At 38.6% G+C, this 25,932-nt stretch overlaps 2 protein-coding genes across 3 annotated transcripts; one reads left to right on the forward strand and one right to left on the reverse strand.

Annotated features, from left to right (window-relative positions):
* The first annotated feature begins 4,727 nt into the window (after window positions 1-4,727).
* Window positions 4,728-9,972, forward strand: LOC135629570 (uncharacterized). The gene is made up of 3 exons (XM_065137113.1): window positions 4,728-6,100; window positions 7,167-7,853; window positions 9,179-9,972. Exons 1-3 carry the CDS (start codon window positions 4,973-4,975, stop codon window positions 9,773-9,775), a joined length of 2,412 nt encoding a protein of 803 aa, XP_064993185.1. The 5' UTR covers window positions 4,728-4,972; the 3' UTR covers window positions 9,776-9,972.
* Window positions 9,973-11,758: 1,786 nt separating this feature from the next.
* Window positions 11,759-20,028, reverse strand: LOC135629571 (gamma-tocopherol methyltransferase, chloroplastic-like). 2 transcript variants are annotated; one of them, XM_065137114.1, is made up of 6 exons: window positions 19,577-20,028; window positions 13,071-13,243; window positions 12,794-12,898; window positions 12,404-12,607; window positions 12,148-12,250; window positions 11,759-12,065 (listed from the first exon to the last, which is right to left on the reverse strand). In XM_065137114.1, the coding sequence occupies exons 1-6, from the start codon at window positions 19,932-19,934 to the stop codon at window positions 11,962-11,964; spliced, it is 1,047 nt and encodes a 348-aa protein (XP_064993186.1). In that variant the 5' UTR covers window positions 19,935-20,028; the 3' UTR covers window positions 11,759-11,961. The 2 variants fall into 2 exon arrangements, with proteins under 2 accessions (XP_064993186.1, XP_064993187.1); XM_065137115.1 differs by having other exon boundaries at window positions 13,071-13,240; window positions 19,577-20,025.
* Between the last annotated feature and the right edge of the window lie 5,904 nt (window positions 20,029-25,932).

Raw genomic sequence — 25,932 nt, forward strand, 5'->3', positions numbered from 1 at the left:
GGCGGACGACTGTCGACCGCCTATGGCCCCTGCACACAGGTGGCCTGCTACAGGTGGTCGAGACCTCCCTTGGGAGCTCTCGGCCAAAGGCTGTTACCTACGAGGGCAGCAATAGCCTTTGGCCCTCTCTCACCTTTTGCGTCAACAATTTTGACGTCAAAAGATTTTCTAAAACACAACAAGCATAATTCAAAACCAATCTTTCGCACGAACAACTTAGCTCTCATACCATTATAGGGAATTCTGGGAGTGACATCACATGCATAATGGAAAAACAGAAAACAAAAACCCCAAATTTTCCAAAAAGGTATTCGTCATCGTGTGAAGATTGGTGTGTAAAATCCGTGAAACTTAAAACCACGCACGAGATAGTTGTGCTACATAAGGAGATCGTATATCCCTAAATCCCTACAGATCTGTAGGAGAGGGTAAAGGAGGTCAAGCATCCTCCTTTCTAACGGTGATCGACACAGTAAGGTTGCGACGACGCTCCTCAAATCTCTAAACCTGCTATCTGAGGAGGAGAATGGGAGAGGAGAATAGGAGGTGGCAACCAAGAGAACCTCTAACCTATGGGTGTTTGGTTCTCTCCTATTTATAGAGGCCTCTTATCAACTTAAACCTAATGGATCCTGCCCTATTAGGTATTGGATCTCCATCCAACTACCCAAGCCTCTTAGATTAGTGGATCTCTATCCAATAATCTCTTATTGGCTTTTACTGGATCTCATCAATAGGATCTCATAATTCAAGGGCTTATTAGATATCCAATAAAATAGGGGCTCCGACAGATATCTCATATATGAACCTCTACTTGTCGCAATACCTACCATATATGTGTGACCCATTAGGCCTAATATCAATCTGGCCGTAAGTCATACCTGTCAGAACTCCTTCTAGCTCAGTGAATTATTATCCCTATAATAATTCACTCAGACTCATCGATTGTAGATGTACTATGCCACTACGCCATAGTCCTCAAACGATACAGGAGAATCCAATCCCTTAGACGTATCTATCCTCAATTACTGTGTATATATAACCCCTCATCCATCTAATATCCCAAAGACCGTATATTAAGCATGGTGCTATCAAACTCATATGGTTTCTACTCGAGTCTCGCTCTAATTGGATTCTCTTGGAGAATTCTTTCTCTCAATCTAAATGACCCTAGCTAGGGATTTGTCTGAGCAAGAATACATGGGATATTCTTCTCATGACACCTAGAGTAGATGATCCTCTATTAACACTCAATGGCCCTCGTAAAGTTAATTGTTACTCCCGATGACCGATTGTACTTGTTGAATCTCGAATTTTGATGATAATGTCAATTGTCAATTATCATTTGTTATCTAATCCATATGTTGAGATAAGTGTGTAGGATTAACTACGATGAAAGTAAGACATACAGCAGAAGTTACGCTGGAGTCAAGACTATGATCACGTTGGGGGTTCGAGAGTTCGACGAAAGTCCGGACGGTCGTCGGAGGTTCTGCGAGAACAAATCCGAGAAGTCCAAGAGCTTGCCAAAAGAAGCTCGTCAGAACTCACCAAGTGGATCGTCGCAAGTCTAGGAGTTTGCCGGAAGTCCGTCGGAGCATCGTCGAAGGTTCATCGGATGTTCGCCGGAAGTTCGTAGGAAGCTCGCCGGAAGAAGCGATTGATGCACCGGAGCAAGTTGCAGTAAATGCCTTAAGAAATTCGTAGTTAGCACGATGATTAAGTTAGAAATGGGAGGTGATCTCATTAACTTAATCTTGAGGCAATTGGGCCCTTGAAAGACCCAATTGGGACAAATGGATCAGCCCATTCGCACCCAGATTACTTGGCCAAAGGTGGCACCGCCTGGGTTGACGGTGGCACCGCCCAGGGCTCAGTCTCCGAGCTCTGGCTGGGCGGTGCAACCACCTCTGACAGAGGTGCAACCGCCTGAGCTCGGTCTCCGAGCTCTAGCTAGGCGGTGCAACCGCCCCAATCAAGCGGTGGCACCGCCTGAGCTCGGTCTCCGAGCTCTGGCAGGAGGTGCAACCGCCCCTGACAGGAGGTGGCACCACCTAGAGGCTCAGTCTTTAAGCTCTGCCAGGCGGTGCAACCGCCAGACCCCGGAATTTCGGGAATTGACAGTTTTGAGCTCGGAATTCAAACTGGGTTGGGGCCTATAAATACCCCACCCTTTCAGCAATGACAGAGTAACCAAAAACCACCGAAATCCTGATCTTACTGTGTGTTTTTTAGAGCTCAAAAAGTGTTGTATGAGTTAAAAGTTCTCCTTCCTTTTTTCTTCTAAGTTTTGATCTGTCAAGAGAGGAAAGAAAATTTTGTAAGGGTTGTCTCCTAAGCCCGTCAAAAGGAGTGAAACTATAAAAGGGTGGTTGGCCTTCGCCTATTAAAGGAAGGCTTCTAGTGGGCGTCGATGACCTCATTGGTGGAGGAAGCTAGAAGTGGATGTAGGTCAAGATTGACTGAACCACTCTAAATCTCGGTTTGCATTTACTTTGAGCATATTATCTTTACTGCAAACCTCCTCAATAGCTTACTGCCTTCTGCGCATTTACGATCGTGTTTCAAGTTCAGTATTTTATAAATCGGCGTTTAGACATAAATCAGTTTTATCGTACGAACATCATATTTCAGTTTACGCTTATATTCTAATTTCCATCACAACTGCAAACTGCTTTCATAGACTTGCTTTAACTGCATCTTGCTTGATTACAAGTTAAAGTGATTTACAAATCGGATTTTCTATCGAAATCGCTCTTATCGTACGAATGCGATTTTAATCGTCGAAAGTTTTCCGCTGCACTAATTCACGCACCCCCCCCCCCCCCCCCCCCCGCTCTTAGTGCTCTTGATCCTAACAATTGGTATCAGAGCGGGGTTAACTCTCAAACGGATTAAAACCCAAGAGAGATGACATACGCCGGAAACCAAGAGGGTCATTCTATTACACGTCCACCCATGTTCAATGGGACGGACTACACCTATTGGAAGACCCGAATGAGGATCTTCCTTATTTCAATGGATTTTGAACTTTGGAATCTTGTCGAAAATAGATTTTTGAAGTCTTCTCTTCCAATGATCGATTGGAATGAATTGGAGAAGAAGACTTTCGCTCTTAATGCAAAGGCTATGAATGCCTTATTTTGTGCGCTTGATAAAAATGAGTTTAATCGTGTTTCGATTTGTGAAACCGCGTTTGATATTTGGCATACACTCGAAGTGACTCACGAAAGCACAAGTAGAGTGAAAGAGTCAAAAATCAATCTTTTGATACATTCTTTTGAACTTTTCCGAATGAAACCGAGCGAGACTATTAGCGACATGTACACCCGTTTCACGGATGTCGTCAATGATCTAAAAGGACTCGGCAAAAGTTTTTCGGATTTTGAGCTAGTAAATAAGATTATAAGATCCCTTCCTAAGAGTTGGGACCCTAAAGTCACTGCTATTCAAGAAGCTAAAGATTTAAATAACTTCCCTCTTGAAGAACTAATCGGGTCATTAATGACCTATGAAATGACATGCAAGGCTCATGAAGAGTAAGAAGACATCCTTCCAAAGAATAGGAAGGATATGGCACTTAGAACTTTAGATGACCACTCGAGAGAAAACTCTAAGTGATGAGGACTGTGACGATGACTTAGCACTTCTAATAAGGAAATTCAAAAAATTCATTAAGAGAAACAAGTTTAAAAATGACATAAAAAATAAACTTGAACCCAAAAAGGACTAAGTTATTTGCTACGAGTGTAAAAAGCCGGGACACTACAAAAGTGATTATCCACAAGCCAAGAAGAGAACATCAAAGAAGAAGGCGCTCAAAGCAACGTGGGATGACTCGAGCGCGTCCGAAGAAGAGGAGTCCAACACCGAGCAAGTTGCTCATTACGCCTTAATGGCCATCGAAGAGGAGATAACAAATTTAATTAATGCAGATTTATCATTTGATGAGTTATTAAATGTCTTCCATAACTTATTTGATGAATGTAATATTATTAGTAGAAAATATAAATTGCTAAAAAAGGAACATGATAGTCTTACTTGTAATTTCGATAAGTTAAAAACTGAATATCATGATAGTTTAGGTTCTTGTATAAAATGCCATGATCTAGAAACTATCCAAAAGAAAAACTTGTTACTTAAGGACACCTTAAAGAAATTCGAGGTTGGTAGCAAGTCTTTGAACATGATCCTTATAAACAAGGGTCAGGTTCCCAAGTCTTAAAATGCTTTCAAAAGTACGATAGAAACAAGGAACCCCTGAAAATTTCACACAAATCCCTAAAACGATATTACAATCAGATCGATAATCTTTATGAATCAATCCTAATTAGATCTCATGATAATATAAATCATCCTTGACAAAAGTTAGATCATTTTCCAACATTTAACAATCTTTTATGATTTAATTGATTTGAATAAGTTTAGTGCTTAACATAAGTCTTTCAAACACTGCATTGAAAAAAATTTAATTCAGCGCTTTAATATCATAGTATATGATTATTTATTTTTTAGATTATTTTTTTTCTCACATTTTTGCTCCACTTATCCTTTTGTTTTCTCTATATTATTCTCTAGTACTAAACGTTAATTTGTTGTAACCAACTATTAGCCAACCATGATGGATGATCGGGTCTATGTTCAGATCGTTAAACTGAATCAACCCATTGCATCACGTTGAATTATTTATTTATTTATTTATTTATTGGCCACCACCTTTCGATTTTAGCATCACCGTTCCTCCGCCTGGGTGGTGAAGCTGGGTCGATGAATAGGGTCGAGTTCAGGCGTTCCGCCTCAGCAAACCAACTGGAGATCGTCACACCACGCGCCGCCCCTTCGCATGTATGCAAGTCCTTGGGATGATGGGGGCGTTAAAACTAGATAATTTTACGAACAGTAGATCGATCGCGCGGTGACATTCATCAAATCGACTGCTTTTGGCCTTTGCTTCCCCTGCGCTGTCTCTTTCATGGCGTCGTCGTCGGAGGGCGGAGGTGATGGGTCTCTTAATGGTTCCCTCTTCGATGGGATGGTTCTTTTCACTCCCTCTTCCTTCACCGATCCCTCGCTGCCTCAACCTGCTGCATCGCCGCCGCCCGATGTCGCCGCCGCCGCCCAACCTCAGCCCGAATCCCAACCCTTCGATGAAGACCTCTTCTCAGATCTCACTATTCAGACCCCCCCATCCCCAACCGCCACCCTTCGCGATCCACCTCCTCCAACTCTGCCTCCTCTTCCCTCTTCGCCTCGCCAACCGCCGGCCCTCCTACCTCGCCAACCCTCCCGCAAGAAAAAACGAGCCGTTCGGATTGGGTACGCCCGAGAAACGGCGGGCGCCGCCGCCGCCTCGTCGGACGATTCTCATCATCTCTCCGATCCCCTTTGTAACAAATCTCCTCCTCCTTCCTGCGGCGCTACAGCAATTTCGGTGGCAAATGAGTCGATGGCAGATGAGTCGCTTACTTCTCCACATGATGCAAGTGTCGATTCCGCTGCACACCACGATACGGTCATGCCGGCTGTAGAGGACGATCTGATTCCCGCACCCCCCAAACCTCTAGAACAACCCGGAGAAGAGGCGGACGAGGGGAGCTCGAATGAAGCTGTCGTCAAAGAAGGCAAGGGTGACCAGCGCCCAACGGAAGGAAGAGGTGAAGAAGAAGAAACTTGCTCCTCGGGTGGATCGGCTACTGGAGAAGGCGTCTTTGGTTCTGCAGAAGAGAGACTGCAGCTGGTCAGGACCCAGATCTCGAAAAAGCTCGAGTCCGTCCGGCAAAGAGCAGCTTCAGCTTATGCAGAGAGAAAGGACTTGGAAAGGAGTCGGAGGAAGGCGGTTGAGAGCGTGAATGCAGCATCAACCAAACATAGGGACCTGGAAAAAGATCTTGAGCTAGCCTGTGAGGCCGAGGATTTTGAGAGGGCTGAGAGGGTCAGTGAGAACCTCATGACCGTGGAAGAGGAGAAGGCCAAGCTCCTGCTTTCGTTGAGGGAGGCAGAGGCAGATTGTGAATTAGCTGAATTGAAGATGCAGGAGGTGCTAGAGTTGCAAATAGCAGTGGAGGAAGAATGTATTGATCTGCTGGAACAGTTTGCTAAGGTAACAATGTCAACTTCGAACCTCGATTGAAAGATAGATAAGAATCTTCTTGACTAATAGATAAGAAACTTCGAGTAACTAATCCAAAATCCAGGGAAAATTAAGTTACACATATAAGTCGAGATACACATTTTAATTCTCCTCGATCTCTAGTATTCGCTTTCTTTTATGTTATGGATTTGGTATAGTCTTTTATTTGTTTTGTTTTTTCTTGCACATAGACATCTACTCTGTAGTAATGTTCTAGATGCAAGTTTGTACCTCATGTAAATTTTGTCTTGTGATTATGCTAACTATTTTGTGGACTTGGTCCCATATTGGAGTACAGATTGTTCACTGAATCTACTTCTTTCTTGTTTTTCTCCAACTCCACCATGTAACAATTTGCATGTTGATGCTGATGCCTTGTATGTACTTGCATGTGATTCAAGACACCTATTGCCCCTCTTTGTTTGTATTTGCAGAAGCATAATTCAATGTTGTACCTTAATCCATTGTTGTTGTTGTTTTTTTTTTTTTGGTTGAAATGCACTTTTGATGTCAGCCATATGAAGATCCTCCTAATGTTCATCGGTGCTGTATTCAACATATCATTTCTGCAAATGGAATTTAGTCCCTTAAATTTTAGGAATATTTTAGAAGGATATCATACAACTTGTTCTCGTCCATCTCCAAACTCAATATTCCTCATTGTTTGGATAATGCAGATGGCTAAATATGCCTTCCTCTTTGCAGGCCTTGAATAGGATATTTTCTAACAGTTTAAGGAGATATGAAAATATTGTCCATTGTTAACCCCAATTGTCATACTTTGTCCCGTCAACTCACACACCTTGATATGTCTTCATTTTTTAAGGCTAAGATTTATTCTCATGAGGTTTCCAGTGTTGCATAAGTATGATTCTCTTTAATCATCTATCCTGAACAGCTAATGGTATGTTTTTGAGAATCAATTTGCATTTGTTCCTTGTTCCATCTCCCTTTACCTGTGCTTCTACATTTCTATTAGTAAACAAGAACCAAAAGAATGATGGATTTTCTGCAATTTTTGTCTCCCTTTGCACAGGATGCAGCTGATTGTGCAGAATCAATTCTTAAAAATGCAGAAGAAACATCTTGTAAAGAAATAGAAGAATGGCAATCATCAGTTGAATTGTTAGAAGTTAAGAAGCTAGAGATGGATATCGAGTTACAGTTAATATCTGAAGCACATTCAGGATTGGAAAATGCAATAGAAGACCTGGTTAAAAATGACAGGGAAGAAAAAGAAATGCTGGCAAGAAAAGGTGTCATTTTGGAAAAAGAGTTGGATGAACTACTAGAATTGGTCAGGCTGAAGGAGGCAGAGATTGCTGAAAACAAGTCTCAAATACAAGATGTTGACAACAGAATATCTAATGTGGCTTCTAAGTTTCATGAGACACAATCAATTATTGACATGAAGCATAAAACATTGCAGGAAGCCTTTCTCAAGGTAGAATCTGAAGATGGGGCATTGTTGATAAGGAAGGAGGAAATTGATGAAGTTATCTCTTCAGCTGAAAAGAAGAGGAGAAAGCTAATAGAACTTTCAGCCATTGCCTCCGATGAAGCAAAAACTTGTCAGGATTTGCTTCAGTTGAAAAAGCAGTTGGCATCTTTCATTTTGAAATCAAGAGAGGACAGAGTGAGGTACTCAAAGACCGAGGAAAAGATATCAGAAGACATTCAGATACTCAGACAAGAAATTTCAGCTGCAAGAACTGCTCTACAGGTTAGTCATTACTTGGCAATTAGCCTGAACAAAATACTTGAGAAATAGAAATTTCTCCATACATGTAGTCTCCTTTCAAGCTCATTGACCATGGCCTAACTCAGATGATGGTCACCTCAGGTGTGGTCCAGCCAACACATGTTCTTTGGCGACCATATCCCATCCAAAGTCCACAAAATAATTTAGGTCTATGCCCAAACCACCCCTCAATCCCAAACTCTTCCAAATCTATAGTAGCAAGTACAAATTCTGCTACAATATGTCTAGTTACTATCAATATGGTAGGTAATGTATGACTTTCTTTCCAAAAGAACTTTTAGGATGGAAGTATCTTTTCTTTCCATACCACTATCCTAGCACAAATTTTAAGCCCAAGCCTGGTCCTTGTGGTAAATGTATCACAAATGTCCCTTCGGCCAGTCTGTATAAAGTAGGCAGCGCTTGTCGGGTTCCATTAACTCCTAAATCACACAAGAAAATATATGGATTTTCTAATAACATGTATACATCATTGCGTATCTTGTTTCACTCTCTTTCCTTCCAATACAACAACAACAAAGTCGTAAGTCCCAACTATTTGGGATTGACTATATGAATCTTTTGCCACCATTAAGATCTGTAAAAAATCATATGTTTAGTTAAGTTTAGAGTATTTAAAATTTTATTTAAAGTTTCTATTAAGGTCGTTTTAGGTTTTCCTCTGTCTTTCCTCTTACTACTAACATTAATCATTTCGCTTATTCTAACTATCGCATTCATAGGTCTCATAAGTACATGCTCATATCATCTTAAATGATTCTCTCTATCATTTAAGTACATGCTCATATCATAACATTAATGATTCTCTCTATAAGTACATGCTCATATCATCTTAAATGATTCTCTCTATCGTACCCTCTATCAAAACGATGCCCAATTGTTCACGAATAAAAATATTTTTTTTTTATCTTTCCTGGTAACTCCACACATCTATCTCAACATTCTCATCTCAGCAACACAAACTTTTTATATATATTATTTTTTAACTACCCAATACACAGAATCATAAAACATTTGTTGGTCTCACAATTGTATTATAATTTTTTTTTAATCTTAAAAGTATCCGACGATCACACAAACTCCTGACGCTTCTTATCATTTTAACCATCTTGTCTTTATACCATGAACATCAATCTTTTCATCTTGCTGAATAATTAATCTAAGATACCTAAAGTTTTTACTTAACGAACATTTTTTCATATAACTTAACATCTTATCCAACTCTCTTTCCTGTCAATGTGTCATGTTAAGTCCTTTAACAAACTTTTTGAGTTTTTATTTTATAGGAGCTATCTTCAACTAGGGCAAGCATCCAACAGGAGGTTACTTTGTATAAACAAAGAATAGGTTTTATTGAGAAGAGAGGGCCCGAGCTGGAGGCTGAAAAGAAAGTTGCTGCCGCTGCTAGAAATTTCAGGGAAGCCGGGAGGGTAGCGGCTGAGGCGAAGTCATTACATATTGAAAAGGAAGACTTGCAACATAAGAAGGAGAAGGCTGTTTTACACCTAGAAAAGCTAGAGGAGGAGATCGGAAGCAATGTGGAAACAATTCAGAAGAACGAAGAGTTGGTTCTGCTCAAGGAAAAAGAGGCCGCATTGGTAGGCTGTAACAGGCTCCAATTAGTTGCGGCAGCTGCTAGGGCTGAGAGATCTGTTGCTCTTAAAATGGGTGACCTCGAAGAAGGCAGCTTACTACTTAAAGAGGCCGAAGCTCTAGAATCCAAAGTGATGGAGCTTCAAAAAGTATACAACCTTGACACAGAGATGGATGAAAAAAATCTAGTCTCCTTGGCATTCATTACCAACCTCGTTGGAGATCATTTGAGTGAAGCCGGCCAAGTGGCTTCTTTCAACCTTAATGCTATTGTTGGTTCACAGAGTTAGCACGCCTTGCAGGAGTGACTTGTATTTAAGTGGTACAGAAAGTGTCTACAGATATTGAAACAGCAGAACAAAGTTTTGGGTTTTTTACCATCAACTGCAAAACGAGAGAGATTTCTCTTTTGGTACTCCAGCATCTGTTCATCTATCTGCTTTTTAAAGATGCGTGAAGTGCGATAATAGTACGTTCTATGAGATGAGATACTTGATGTTAGATTGCCTTCGCTGGTACGTGCCTCCGAGTTAATTCTTTTAGGGAGAAATTTTGTGAATCACCTTACATACAGCACATACTGGCATTTTCTACTAATATGAAGCAGCAGTAAAACATAAAATGTCTAGCAAGTTCCCACCTAATTAAAGAAATGAAGAACTTTTTCGTGACACGAATATTGATGCAATATCATCGATTGACCATAATAATCATCAGTTAGATAAACCATGCAAGTTTAACACCATAATGCAGAATAATACTAAACATTTAAATACAGCAAATCGATCATCTTCATTCAAGCATTATACTGATTATTGACAAAGAATCACACAAACAAACAATATTCATGCAAATAACAACAGAAAAACATCAAGTCTTGTAAACCTTTATTTGCAACTTCCCTAAATATAGAAATGCAGTAACCATAAAAAAGAGTGTTAACGAGTCCATTATAATCTGAAGCTATAAAATTGCCTCGTAGAACCACTTAATTTTACCAATGTGCACTTTTCATTTCAAGCAACATGTTTTCAACAGTGTGTTATTTCCTCCAAAGCATCAAAATTACAGAAGCTGTCATAGCATTGCACTCACTTGAGGAAGAAAAGAAAATATTTTATTTATAGGAACAACAGAAGAAGAAAAAACAAAAATAAGCTAGAATAATTATCAGAAAATAAAACTAAGTGATCATGTACATATACCTAGCAAAGCATAAGAATACAACCCTTCTCAGGGAACAACAGAAACTCACAAGAAACCAGTAAGCTTACCTCCATAGTCCTTGTTTTCAGCATCAACATAGGAATCTGGAAGCACAAACAGAACACCTGTCAGAAACACAAACACCTGTTACAATGTGAAAAAGCTCTAACCGAATAAAAGGTTCTTTTTTCAGTATCGACTCGATAACTATCATGCTTCTCACTTAGAAGGGAAGGAAATCTCTTGGAATGAATTAAATTCGTGAATTGGCAGAGACCGATGCGGATGAGATGGGTTGGACTTTCAGAATGATTTTATTTGAGATTGAGCTACACAGGTTTCCATTTATCAGCAGCAACTAAACGGGAAAAACGAAGAAAATTAATTCCAAGAAGGAGACTATACAATTACCTTCGAGCTTGTCAGATATCTCCCCATCTATTTCGCACCCAAATCCAAAGTAACGCTCACAAGACACGTTGTAAATTTTCGGGCTGTGGCGGTGGCGCCGGGCGAGCCGATGAGTGCACGGCCATCGGAGCGGCGGAGGGGAGGGCTTCAAAAGAAAGCAAAGCCACCAATTATTTGCTTGGGTATCGCTTTGGGTCACCACTCGTCCGCTTATGCCCCCAGAGACGGTTTACTGTCACATAAGTTGTTGTAGTTAGGGCCAAAAGTACAAATAGGAACCCGATAAACTTTCAGAATTCATATCCATTTGGACGACCATAGGATTTCTCCGTCACTAAAAATAAATAATTTTAATTTTTTATCCGTCACTAAAAATAAATATTTTTTTTAAAAAAAAAGATAAATTATTTCAACCCCCCACTACGATATCTCTGTATGATTTAGCTAATAGTCTCAATTACTGATGTGAGACTACAGAAAAATTAAATTTGTTCCATCAGGATGACTTACGACCTCCTCCTCTTAATGCTAGTTCGCATCTTAATGAGGCGCAACGGACTTCTCACCATCAGCATGTGTTGGAGACTGAAGTCCGCTACCCAAAACAGTGGAAATCTATATATATGCTCGTAAAAGCAGATGGCGGTGGCAACAAATGCAAGTAAATGATGCCTCCTTTGACCACATTCATGTTGGACTTTCCACTCGGTCTACATGTATAAATAAGAGCTCAACATCTCACATTAAAATTATAAGGTCCGTGGAAAAAGCAAATTTAGATGAAATGTGCTATATCTGATCAACAGCTATCCTCTGTATCAGAAAACATAACCTGCTTATTCTTTATGATCTACCATACTTATTCTGGTTTACGGCACGTAATGATGGCAAATTTAATTAGCTTCTTGTTGTAGCCTTTGATCATCAGGGGCATCGCTAGTGCTCCCTTTATCGTCTTCCATCCTGGAAAACCGCAGCTGTTAGATATACTGAAGGTGATACAACATGTTACCAGAATACCTAATATGGTGGGAGTGGAGATTACCACTTTGCAACAGAGATGTAAAGCCCCGCCACGTCAAGGCAGATCGGATGACAGCAGGCCAAAATGGTGCGACATTCTCCGACCAATCAGCTGTCTTAATGTTCTGCAACATAGCAACGAGCGTGTGTATGATAAGTATACACGTCATTACATCAACAAGCCTGTACATTTGGGCATTATCATGAGAACCAATGAGCTACCAACTCAAACCATGATCCATATGGTTCTTTCTGTTATCGTTTGAGAAAGTAATTACCTCCAGCGATAAGGATTGAGCTATTTCAATGTAGTCTGCAGCTGAACACCAGGATGGCAAGTAATAGGCATCACATATCTTGTTCAAGAGATTCAATTCTTCAGGCAGCAGAGTGTCCTCAGATGGCAGGAGATCTCTGTGACACCATGTCACAATAATGATCGTGGCTCCAGGTGCTGCAACACGTGCCAATTCACCTACAAACTGATACATAAGTCAAGCTAATTAGATAAATATCCACGAGGAGCCTCCAAGAGAAATCATATGGCAAGCTGATCACTGAGTTGTAAAAGTTTTTTGTAAAATAATGCAAGCTAAATTGCATCAAGATCTCATGCATGATGTAAGTAATTCGAGGGCACGTACTCTCAGATACTCGAAGATTGTTACCTTTTTCTTATCCGGCATATGCTCTCCGCTTTCCATGGACCAAACCAGGTCGAACTGCCCATCAGAAAAAGGTTGCTCCAAAGCATCTGCAACTTGGAAAGTTACCTGTTTCCAGCTTGTGAATAGTAAGTAAATCAGCGTCTTCTTTCTCATATTACCAGCCAAGTATACGAAAAATGTCAATAATTAATAGGCTTCTAAAATAATAGTCTATGCTTGGTCTTATCATTAAAGTAAAAGACCCAAAAAGGAGATGGAAAAGGGATTATCCGCGTACCCTGTCTGCCAGCCCCTCAACAACAGCAAGATTATGTGCTCTCTGTGCTTGGACAGGGCTCAAAGTAATACCCTGGCATTGAGCATCAAACTTCTTTGCCAGATATCTGGAGCTGCCTCCAATGCCACAGCCAACATCCACTACCTTCTTCGGTTTTTTTGAAGGATCATCTTCTTGCAGGAAAAAAAGGCAAATTCTAATCGTCCTAACAAAAATATTGATATATGCAGAATATGCATAGTACTTTTTCCCCATATAAACATTGGGATGTTAGATGGATGTGTGGTCAGAACGTATTGGCTCTCGAGAGTACACATCCAGTTTACAGATACAGGTACCTACCTACTTTGCACAGCAAATGCACTACACAAGGCATGTGATGTGGGACATGGAGCACATGAGCATTATGTACAAACACAGTAGCAGAGGACAATACAGCATTTTTTGTTAGGTTTTTGAATAAAAATTAGAGAAATTACAAATTTTAATCATGATACAATTGTTGGAAGGAAAAAAATAGCTTGAAACAAAAAAAAAATAGAGATCAACAAATAAATAAAATATCAAAAAGTCAAAAAAAGATTTATGTGGTCTAAAACTCTCAACCTATTCATGAATTAAACCAAATCCTTCTGTAAGATGAATTAAACCCAACTTTAGCACAAATATTCCTATATATCACCTCACATAAACTCGAGCAATTTCTGTCACCTTTTTGCTTAGTCTCTCTAGACTTATCAAAAAGAAACCCAAGGGCACTCGAAAAATTCTTTCACATTTTATTCCATAACCAAGATGCAAAGATAAATTAGATATATATAGAATAACTAAACCATAATTTCTACGGTTTTTCTGATACTTGTATTTCTTGTCATCCTAATACATTTTGACTCTAGGAATCCAAAAAATATTTGAAAAACTCAACAATCACATAGAAACGTGTAAGGGTGAGGCTAAAGCAGTTGTAAAGTTCAATTTATAGTCAAATAATGCATGTTGAACCACATTCCTAGCAACGAAGATGAGCCTCTTCTCAGTTTCATCATCCCATTCAAAAGCTCCTTAAAAAATCAAACTTTTTTCTTGCAGTTGTCTTTCATTGGTTTTGAGAGAAAGAGCCAAAGTGTTATTCGAATAGAGGTTATTAGATCTTTTCGGTATAGTTAAATCCGTCTAATATTATATATCAACTAAAACTAATATTTTTATTTGATTCATTGGTTATTTGAATTTGTTCATATACTTGATCAATTCATCATCGTCTTTCAACCTTAATTTGTATGTTTTTTTTTTTTGCTTCATATACAATTTATGGAGCAATCTTTCAGTCAAATAAAACTATTTTAATCTATTTAAAATAATCATGATAAAATCATCCTCTATAATATTATTAACAATATTATCAGTTATACAGATCAGGTTTTACGTTAACCCTTCATGTCCCAGGGGTTCACTCGGTGTAAAGATTCCATGGACACAACATTCAGACAAGGATATCAAGCTGATAAATATTGGATGAATTAGTATAACTATGCTTTAAAAAAAATTATGTTTGTTTTCAACTCCAGTACCTATCTGTCTTGCACACACCTCAACAATCAACGATATTCCTCTATCATCTCAGACCAGCATGTTTCTCCTATCTTTCGTCTTACAACATCATGTCACATCATTTCATGAGGGTCTCCATGTCTTTATTCTTAAAATTAGCTATCAGCTACCTGATCAATGTAGCCTTTTCCTTTAGAAAAATGAGTTCCTGAAAAAGAAAAACTTTTTTTGGACTTTTCCTAGTTCCTAGTTTTCTTTTTTGCTAGTAGTGTCCTTCATTTACCTCAATTCCCAAAAACCTCATGACATCACAAGTACAGCAGCTCCAACTTTACCTTCCACCTTTACCCATGGACCCATCCTGGATGAGAACTCAACAGCATTGTTCCTATGGATCCGTGCTTTTCGCACTGAATTACAGTCTTTTTATGGTATTAATAAAATTAATGTAAGTCAATGTAAAGATATTGTAACAGAGTTATTTTCATAAATTCGCTAAAAAGAAATCTATGTAGCCATTTATTTGATTGGCCATCAAAGATTTTAAGAGGGCTTGCATCATCCAGCTCACATGAGAACGAAATAAAAAGTCATGAAAAGCTCCACAAAAACAATCTCATGGAAGTACTAGTAGCATCAAAAGAAAAACACTAGTCGTATGTGTTATGGAAAAAATGACGTGGCTAACGTGTCAGCACTATATGACGACTCCTTGGCAACTCAATTTCACGTGATCGACATGACAAGAGCCACTTGGCCGAGACATCAGGGCCACGTGACCGACGAGCTGACCCCACATGGCTGACACCTCAGTTTCACATGGAAGATGTGTCAGTTCCACACGGCCAACCAGCTAGCTCTACATGGCCGACACGACGGAGCCACTCTGCCAGCCCCTCATCGTATAACTTCACACAAACTCCCATTAAGGTAAAGCCAACTAGCTGTGCTCGGTGAATGCCACGTGAAGAGAAGCTATGCAATCATGGGTTTAGTGCAAACCGATGGTAGTTACGGTCGAACTTAACACCCCCATTGCTACACGAACCACACAATAAGAAGGTGTAACTGTTCCAACGTCCACTATAAAAAGGGGGTGAACATGTACATCTAGATACAAAACAATCTACATCCGACTAGACAACTAAAGCATCAAAGGGGCATTTATCGAAAATGCCCCCAATGTAGTTTTGTAGGATTCAGACATTCGACTTGTAGAGTTTCGCTCTAAGACTGGCTCGAAGAAGAACAAGATTGGATTTGATTCGTCTTCCAGCTCAGACAACCAAAACCAAAATTTTCTCTAACAAATTGACGCTAGAAGGAGAGCGAACAATGTCTCTGGGAAACTTTGTAAGTCCATCTCAGTTAAATCCCGAGGACCCGAACCCACCAAACCCAAACAAAGCGAGCCTGATAGTCCCAAGCACTCCCTTACCAAATACCTCAATTACAATGGTCCCGAATCAAGGACAACTTGGGGTGTCATCCGGTCTGAATCCACCTCTCTCGATACCGAATCCCAACCTTTTCTACCAACTCCTTCAGGATTCGGCTTTCATCTAGCTACCTCCACATCAACGACCTACACAATCAACTCCTGCAAAAATGACTATTCTCATCGAAGCCTTTCACACTTTAGCCCAATAAGTGTAGGTTTTACCTAAAACAGTTCAAACTGTTGACCCATACCTTCCTCAACTCACTCGGCTTACCCAATAAACACCACCTGCCCCATTCACTTTGTCATTCTCAGCTCCTATTCCACCACCAATTTCCATCCCAAGCTTAACAACAGAGTCTTGTTTGACTCAGGCCCAAGTCCCACCAAAAGTGCATTCCCCTTCGTTGGCCCAAAATTCAATTCTTCCACCAAAGCCAAAATTCCTTAATGAGTCGATCGCTCGATCAACCGACCTCCTAGCTGAGGTCCGAGACCATCTTAAAAAATGAACCAACGATTAGAGGATATTCGAAAAAAAAAATAAATCAAAAAAAGCAGCCAGGTGGAATCATATTTATAATCCCCTTTTACGAAGAGCATAAATGAAGAGCCAATTCCTCAAGGCTCTAGCCTTCCTACATTGGATGTCTACGACAAAAAGTCTAACCCGTTAGAGCACATTACAATATTTACCTCTCAGATGGTGCTCTGTGGAACCACAGACTCCCTCATGTGTCGAACTTTCCAAACCCTAAGAGGAGCAACACGAGAATGGTTCGCCAAGCTCCTCCTTAAATCAATATCCTCATTAGGGCAATTGGCCAAAGATTTCGACTGACTATCAGCAACAGGCTCCCAAAGAAGTCCACCACTTCTCTCTTAGCCATACACCAAGAGAGAATCCTTGGAGAATTATACAAGGAGGTTCAACAATGAGGTTCGTCTGGTCGTGACCTGATCCCCTCTGTCCATATGAATGCATACATCACCAATCTCCAACCCTCAAGGTTTTTCTACAAAGTTATCACTCAGACCCCAGCGACTTTCCAGAACTCTTCCAAGAGGCCAGTCCACATTGTTGTGGAGTTAGTGATCACTAGGAAGAGAAAGGCCAAGCCAAAGAAAGCAATAAAAGAATAAAAGACTCAACGTCAAGGCCCCATTGGAAAGGCCATGAAGTGATAGGCAGAGTGATTGGATCCCTCCCCAGTGAGATTTTACACCACTCAATGCTTCTCATACAGAGGTATTTATGTAAATCCGAGATAAGGGGCTCTTACACGCACCCTGCTCCTTAAGAGCATCGCCAACGAGAAGAGATATAACAAATTCATATTGTTTTCATCAAAACCATGGGCACAATACTAAAGACTATTATACCCTGATGGAGCAAATTGAGTCAATTCAAAGAGGGCACCTCAATAAATTCTTGCTAGATTTTGAAAGGACTCAATCACTACACTGGGAACAACAGATCTATACGTGACTTTTGGATCCAACGCCTATTTGAAGACAATAAAAACTAAGTTTCTAGTGGTGGACATCCTCTCAGCCTACAACACAAACATCAATCAACCCACATTTAACCATATACGAACCATTGTATCCACTTACTACATGACGTTAAAATTTCCCACCAATTCAGGACTTAGGAAAGTGAAGAGCGATTCAAAAGAGTCAAGGCAGTGCTACTTGACTACAGTTGCTCTACCCAAGAAAGCCACACTCTCGGTTCAACAAATGGATCCACAAAAGCCCTCACCAAAGAATCCTCATCCTGAGGCAAGGGAGCCATTAGAGGAGATCCCTTTGATAACGAACGGTCATATCATACAATTAAAGTTGGATCAGTATTATACAAGGAGAAGAAAGCGTTGGTCAACTTCCTACACATGAATTCGAAAGTATTTGCATGGTCCCCCAGCAACATGCATGGGATAGATCGAGTGTGGCTCAACATCGACTCAACAATAACCCAAAGCATTGTTAGAAACCCCAACAATTTGCTTCGAACCGACAAGCAATAAAGGAAAAAGTTTAAACTCTTGTATATTGCCTTTATCCACGAGGTCCATTACCCAAAGTGGCTCACTAATGTAATCCTTGTTAAGAAAAATAATAAAAAATAAAGGATGCATGTTGATTACACTGATCTCAAAAAGCTTGTCCAAAAAACAGTTTTCTTCTCCCTCAGATCGACTAGTTAGTCGATTTAACTTTTGGTCATGAATTACTAATCTTTATGGAGGCTTTTTCTGGGTATAACCAAATTAAAATGGTGCAGGAAGATGAAGAACACACCACATTCATTCTTGATAAAAGCTTGTACTACTGCAAGGTCATATCGTTTGGACTCAAAAATGCTAGGGCAACGTACCAGAGGATGGTCAAATAGATGTTTCAACACCAAATCAAACGAAACATGGAGGTATATGGATGATATGCTAGTATAGAGCTGCTTCGCATATACTCATCTATCCAACCTGGGAGAAACATTTACAACTATCAAAAAATTTCAGATGCAGTTACACCCCGCTAAGTGTACATTCGATGTAAGTTCTAGAATATTCGTCGGCTTGCCATGAACACAACATTCAGACAAGGGTATCAAGTTACAAACATTGGATGAATTAGTCTACCTATGCTTTAAAAAATATGTTTAAAAATCAGCTCTAGTACCTATCTGTCTTGCACACACCCCAACAATCAATGATATTCCTCTATCATCTCAGACCAACAAGTTTCTCCTGTCTTCTTATAACCCTACGTCACGTCATTTCAAGAGGGTCTCATGGAAGTACAGATAGCATCAAAACAAAAACACTAGCAGTATTTGTTCTGGCAAAAATAATGCGATCGACGTGTCAGCATGGTGCTGACATAACGACTCCTTCTTGGCACCTTGATTCCACATGGCTGACATGATAAGAGCCACTTGGTCGACATGTCTACACACAACAATTTACGTTCGACTAGAGAGCTAACTTTCGAAAACGACTCTCACACAGTTTTGCAAGGTTCGGACATCTGACTCGGAGACTCTCTAAGATCGGCTCGAAGAAGAACAAGGTTGGATCCTATTCGGCTTCCAGCTCCGACAATCAAAATCAGCTCTAACAGTATGATTATCCAAACAGCCAATCACCGATCGACGAAACTGGTCTATGAATCCGACGACCTATTATAACGGGAGTAGATGAAAACCAGTTATAACTTTGTAACGCTCCCAAAGGATCACCTATAGGAACTCCGTAATGTTCTCGAGAGCTAATCACTGAACTGGTCCGTGGTTTCGAGGATCTATTACACCGGTGGACATGGACAACCGTTATAAATTTGTAACAGATATGTTGAAAAGGTAATATCGGGCGAAAGCTCAATAACATCTATGATCGTAACACGGTCAAAGATGGGTCGAGAGATGTCTAGATCTACAGCCTACAGGTAATCGAAAAGGAAAAGGTAATGAGTGAGAGGAGTCAGGAGGAGGAGGAGGACGAGTTAGTCGTACCTGAGACTCCGGAGAATCGTAGGGCCTCCTCGACCATGCGGATCTGGGCGGCGCGGTGATCGTCGATGGACGCGGTAACTCCCGGGTCATAGAAGCCGTGGTGCATGTGGTCGCCCCAAATGTCCTCCCACAGCCCCGATGACTGGTCGTAGAACTCGGCGATTCCCTTTTTAAGCCCCTCCTCCGCGGTCGCCGACGCCGCTGCCGCCATAACTCGAGCAGGGCGGCACGATTTGGGTCGCAGCCGGAGGGCGGATGGCGGCCGATTCGCCGCCCCGAGGAGGCAGCTGCGTGATGCGGAGAGCCGGAGCGGGAGGGACGGCAGCTCGCTGGCGTGGCCGTGGAGCCGTGCGGCCATTTCTTGAAATGACGGAGGGTTCCCAAGCAACAACAAGGCGCCCTCGTTTGGTTGCTGGATATTTTGAAGGAGAGGTAGAAGTGGCGCGGTCCAAGGACAAGTGGCAAAGAAAGAACGGAGTGAAGTCGAAAAGAATGACGGAACAAGGCAGCGGGTAAAGAGTAGTGCTGGATAATAAAAAATAAAATTGGTTGATTTTTTAAATAAAAAAAATTATATTTTATATTTTTTTAATCGATACCTTCTTTTTTTTTTATCAAACTAGTATTTTTAATTTAAAAAATACTTAAATTATCTTCAAAAGAAATTTCATTATTTTGACGATGACAACAAAAATATTTTAAGACCTAATTGAAAATAATATAAATAAGCAAATGAAATTGAAACACAATAAAAATCATTTAATATATCATACTATGATTTAAATATATATTTATAATAATATATGAACCACATCACCCAAAGACAAATCAAAAATTAGTTTGTTAAGATGTTTTGATCACCATAATAAAAACACTAAAAGTTCTACTGAAAGACATAAAAAATTATTTAAATGGACTCCTAACTTTGATTAAACTAACTACGATGCTAAAAATATGGTATTGTAATGATCTAATGGCAATGATAACAAAATAGACACAATTTGACATCATTCATAGTATTTTTTAATAGTATTTATGTTATTATATTGATGTATTAGAAATACTATAAATATTATTGAAAAACATTATAAACGAGCCAAATAAAAATATCATAACAGTTGAAAATTGGTAAAAAAAAATGAGCAAAAATATTTTTGAGATATAATTAGATATTTTTCAAATTAGGTGTATTATTTGAAAAAATATTTTTTTATGGGTAAACACAAAATATGGGTATTTTTTATAAAAATTATCTAATACTTTAAAAAATTAAATATTTTACTGTATTGACTAGTTTGATTTAGAGAATAAAAAAATAATGGGTAATTTATCATAAAAACATTTCACTATTAATTTTTTAATCAAATGATGCCGCTCATAAGAGTTTTTTTTTTTTTTTTTTTTGAAACAAGACATACTCATTCTTTAGGTTAAATGATATCATGACCCATACAAAATTCATGATTTAACTTTTTCTTTATTTGTTGAATTTTCTGTTAAATTGATTTGATCTAGTCATCTACTCCCAAATTAACCCTCCTCTACCTCCTTTTCGAATGCTGCTTTTTTCTCCTTTTTCTATTTTGTCTTCTGCTCCACCTTTACTCTCACCTCTCTCTCTCCTTCTCTTCTCCAACAATATTTGTAAAATTCAAATTATATAAATTCAAATTATATTTTAATTTGAATTTTAGAAATTATATCTCAAATTCAGATTATATTTGAATTCAAATTATATTTCAACAATCCTTTTGCCTCCTTTTTTCTCCTTCACCAACAATATTTCTAAAATTCAAATTATATTTTTTTAAAGATCCACCAAAAATAAAAGAAATATTACAATGAGGATATACGAGTCCAAAGTATTTCAGATAAAGTTTACCAAAATACATCCAATTTTGAAGTAAAAATTTCTTGATTACAGAATCCTCAATTGGATAGGCTATGTGAATAGGTATATTTTAGTTTATTTTTGAATGTAATGAGTTAACTTTAATCAAATAATCTCAATCATTCACTAATCTACTACGATATCATTCTAACATTACTAGTAATTTTTATTTTTAGATATTTTTATGATAATTAATTATTAAAATTTAAAATTTTAAATAGGTTCCGTAATTGAGTACTTCATCTTGGTTTACTTTGGAGTGTGACTTCATTAACTTTAACCAAACAATCTCAAACTTACACCACTCTAATAGGATATCATTCTAACATTATTAATAATATATTTTTATGCTAAAAAAATAAGATAATTAATAGCTAAATTTTATTTTATTTATAGTTTACATTAGTGAGTTTATTTTAGTAAATTTTCGAGTGAAACATGGTTAAGTTCAACCAAACCATTTCAAAATGTCACCATTATCTTAGAACATGATTATAACATAATTAGTAACATTTATTCTATTTTATAAGATTTTAAGATAATTAATTATCAAAACATAAATTTTTTTATAGGTTCTTTGAATAAATATATCTTATTTTATTTTTTTGAGTGTAATATAATCAAATTCAATTAACTGATTTCAAACTTTCACCTATCTACTTTGATACATTTTAACATCATTAGTAACATTTTTATTTTTAGAGAATTTAATGATAATTAATTGTCAAATTCTAGATTTTTTTATAAATTATTTAAACAATTGTATTTTAGTTCGTTTTCAAGTGTAACATAGTCAACTTCAATCAAACCATCTCAAAATTTTACTACTTAATAGAACATGATTTTAATATTATTAGTAATAGTTTTTTACTTTTAAAATATTTTATGATAATGAATTATCAAAATATTACTTTTTAATAAGTTATATGGACGAGTGTTCTTTAGTTTATTTTTGAATGTAATAGAATCAACTTCAATTAAACCATTTCAAACTTATACTAATTTATTAAGATATTATTCTAATAACATTAGTCATATTTTTTATTTTTAGATTATTTTAAGATAATTAATTATCAATTTTTAAATTTTTTGAATAAGTTCTATAAACAAGTGTATTTTAGTATATTTTCAAGTGTAATAAAGTTAACTTCTACCACACTATCTTAAACGTTCATAATTTTGCTAGAATATAAATCTAAACATGATTATACTAATTTTTTATTTTATGACAAATATAATATTATTTTTAATAAAAATAATATATTTTTTAATATATAATATGGACAAGTGTTTTCCAATTTATTTTTGAGTGTAATGAAAATTTTTTTAAATAAATTATGAGGAGGAGAGAGGAGGAGAGAGAGGAGAAGATGGTAGAGGAAAAGAAAACTAAAGAAAAAAAAGACAAATGAAGAGGAGTGAGAGAGACAAGATTGAAAAAGAGAGAAAGAGTGTGAGAGAGAGACAAGATAAAAGAAAAAAAAAAAAAAAGAGAGAAAGAAGATAAATAAAGAGGAGAGAGAGACATAAGATTAAAAAAAAAAAAGACAAACGAATATGAGAGACACGAGATAGATGAGGAGTGAGAGACAAGATAGAAAAAGAGTGAAAAGAAGACAAATGAAGAGGAGAGAGATGAGATAGATGAGGAGTAAGAGAGAGATAAGATAGAAAAAAATAAATAAATAAATGAAGAGAAGTGAGAGAGAGAGACCGAATAGAAAAATAAAAGAGAGAAGAAGACAAATGAAGAGGAGAGAGATGCGATAGACGAAGAGTTATTATATCTCGAATTTTGATGATGAAATCAATTGTTATTTGTTATCTAATTCATATGTTGAGATAAGTATGTAGGATTAACTATAATGAAAATAAGACATGCAGTAGGAGTTGAGCCGGAGTCAAAGACTATTATCACGTTGGGAGTTTGAGAGCTCGACGGAAGTCCGGACGGTCGTCGGAGGTTCTGCGGGAACAAATCCGAGAAGTCCAGGAGCTTGCCAAAAGAAGCTCGTCGGAACTCGCCAAGTGGATCGTCGCAAGTCCACGAGTTTGCCGGAAGTCCGTCGGAGCATCGTAGGAGGTTCGTCGAATGTTCGCCGAAAGTTCGCCGAAAGCTTGCCGGAAGAAGTGATTGACGCACCGGAGTAAGCTATAGTAAATGTCTTAAGAATTATCGTAGTTAGCATGTAAATTAAGTTAGGAATGGAAGGTGATCCCATTAACTTAATCTGGGGATAATTGGGCCCTTGACAGGCCCAAATTGGGCTGAATGGATCAACCCATTCGGACTAGAATTCCTACTAGGTGGTGGCACCGCTAGGGTCGACGATGGCACCACCCAAGAGAGGGTCTCCCAGGAAAGCTTGGCGGTGCAACCGCCCCAGGCAAGTAGTGGCATCGCTTGGGCTCAATCTCCGAGTGAGACTGGGCGGTACAACCGCCCTTGACAAGTAGTGGCATCGCCAGGGCTTAGTCTCTGAGTGAGACTGGGCGGTGCAACCGCCCCTGTCAGGTGGTGGCACCGCCCGAAGCTCAGTCTCCGAGCTGCCAGGCGATTGTACCGCCCTAGTTAGGAGGTGGTACCGCCAGGACGAAAATCCGGGAAAAGACATTTTTGAACTCTAAATTCAAACTAGTTTGGGGCCTATATATACCACACCCTTTCCTGCATAAAAGGGCACCGAAAATCCAATTTTACTCTATGATTTTTAGAGCTCAAAAGTGTTGTAAAGGCTAGAAGTTCTCCTCCCTCTTTTTCCAAGTTTTGATCTTTCAAGAGAGGAGAGAAAAGTTTGTAAGGGTTGTCTCCTAAGCCCATCAAAAGGAGTGAAACTGTAAAAGGGTGGTTGGCCTTCTCCTATTAAAGAAAGGCCTCTAGTGGACGTCGGTGACCTCGTTGGTGGAGGAAGCCAAAAGTGGATATAGGTCAAGATTGACCGAACCACTCTAAATCTCAGTTTGCATTTACTTTGAGCATTTTATCTTTACTGCAAACCTCCTCAATAGCTTACTACCTTCTGCTCTTTTACGAACTCACCTTCAAGTTTTCGAAAACAGTCTTACGTCGGAAATCAGTTTTATCGTACGAACATCATATTTTAGTTTGCGCTTACATTCCGATTTCTATCTTAACTGCAAACTTCCTGCCTTACTTTACTTCAAATACATTTCCGTAAGCTTTCAAAGTTATTATCTGCACGAAACGACTTTTACGTTGGAATCGGATTTCAACATACGAATGCAGTTTTAATCGTCAAAAGTTTTCCGCTGCACTAATTCACCCCCCCTCTTAGCGCTCTTGATCCTAACAATTGGTATCAGAACGAGGTTAACTCTCAAACGGATTAAAACCCAAGAGAGATGACATACGTCGGAAACCAAGAGGGCCACTCTATTACACGTCTACCCATGTTCAATGGGACGAACTACACCTATTGGAAGACCCGAATGAGGATTTTCCTTATTTCAATGGATTTTGAACTTTGGAATCTTATCGAAAATGGATTTTCGAAGTCTTCTCTTCCAATCATCGATTAGTATGAATTGGAGAAGAAGACTTTCGCTCTTAATGCAAAGGCTATGAATGCCTTATTTTTTGCTCTTGATAAAAATGAGTTCAATCGTGTTTCGATTTGTGAAACCGCGTTTGATATTTGGCATACACTCGAAGTGACTCACGAAGGCACAAGTAGAGTGAAAGAGTCAAAAATCAATCTTTTGATACATTCATTTGAACTTTTCCGAATGAAACTGAGCGAGACCATTGGCGACATGTACACCCATTTCACGGATGTCGTCAATGGTCTAAAAGGACTCGGTAAAAGTTTTTCGGATTTTGAGCTCGTAAATAAGATTCTAAGATCCCTTCCTAAGAGTTGGGACCCTAAAGTCACTGCTATTCAAGAGGCTAAAGATTTAAACAACTTCCCTCTTGAAGAACTAATCGGGTCATTAATGACATCTGAAATGACTTGCAAGGCTCATGAAGAGCAAGAAGACATCATTCCAAAGAATAGGAAGGATATGACACTTAGAACTTTAGATGACAACTTGAGAGAAAACTCAAGTGATGAGAACTGTGACGATGACTTGGCACTTCTAACAAGGAAATTAAAAAAATTCATTAAGAGAAACAAGTTTAAAAGTGACATAAAAGATAAACTTGAACCCAAAAAGGACCAAGTTATTTGTTACGAATGTAAAAAGTTGGGACACTATAAAAGTGATTGTCCCCAAGCCAAGAAGAGAAAATCACAGAAGAAGGCGCTCAAAGTAACGTGTGATGACTCGAGCGCGTCCGAAGAAGAGGAGTCTAACATCGAGCAAGTTGCTCATTACGCCTTAATGGCCATCGGAGAAGAGGCAACAAATTTAATTGATGCAGATTTATCATTTGATGAATTATTAAATGCCTTCCATGATTTATTTGATGAATGTAAAATAATTAATAAAAAATATAAAT

This window comes from Musa acuminata, chromosome BXJ3-1 (assembly GCF_036884655.1).
Source record: "Musa acuminata AAA Group cultivar baxijiao chromosome BXJ3-1, Cavendish_Baxijiao_AAA, whole genome shotgun sequence".
In the NCBI taxonomy this organism is placed as follows: Eukaryota; Viridiplantae; Streptophyta; class Magnoliopsida; order Zingiberales; family Musaceae; genus Musa; species Musa acuminata.

Bases quoted from the DNA above. Each gene is read 5' to 3' on its own strand.
- LOC135629570 (XM_065137113.1), top strand. From the start codon at position 4,973: ATGGCGTCGTCGTCGGAGGGCGGAGGTGATGGGTCTCTTAATGGTTCC. The intron at 6,101-7,166 runs GTAACAATGTCA...CCCTTTGCACAG, and splicing joins TGCTGGAACAGTTTGCTAAG to GATGCAGCTGATTGTGCAGA. The intron at 7,854-9,178 runs GTTAGTCATTAC...TTTATTTTATAG, and splicing joins CTGCAAGAACTGCTCTACAG to GAGCTATCTTCAACTAGGGC.
- LOC135629571 (XM_065137114.1), bottom strand. From the start codon at position 19,934: ATGGCCGCACGGCTCCACGGCCACGCCAGCGAGCTGCCGTCCCTCCCG. The intron at 12,608-12,793 runs GTAACAATCTTC...CTTATGTATCAG, and splicing joins ATATGCCGGATAAGAAAAAG to TTTGTAGGTGAATTGGCACG. The intron at 12,251-12,403 runs GTAATTACTTTC...GCTATGTTGCAG, and splicing joins CTCAATCCTTATCGCTGGAG to AACATTAAGACAGCTGATTG.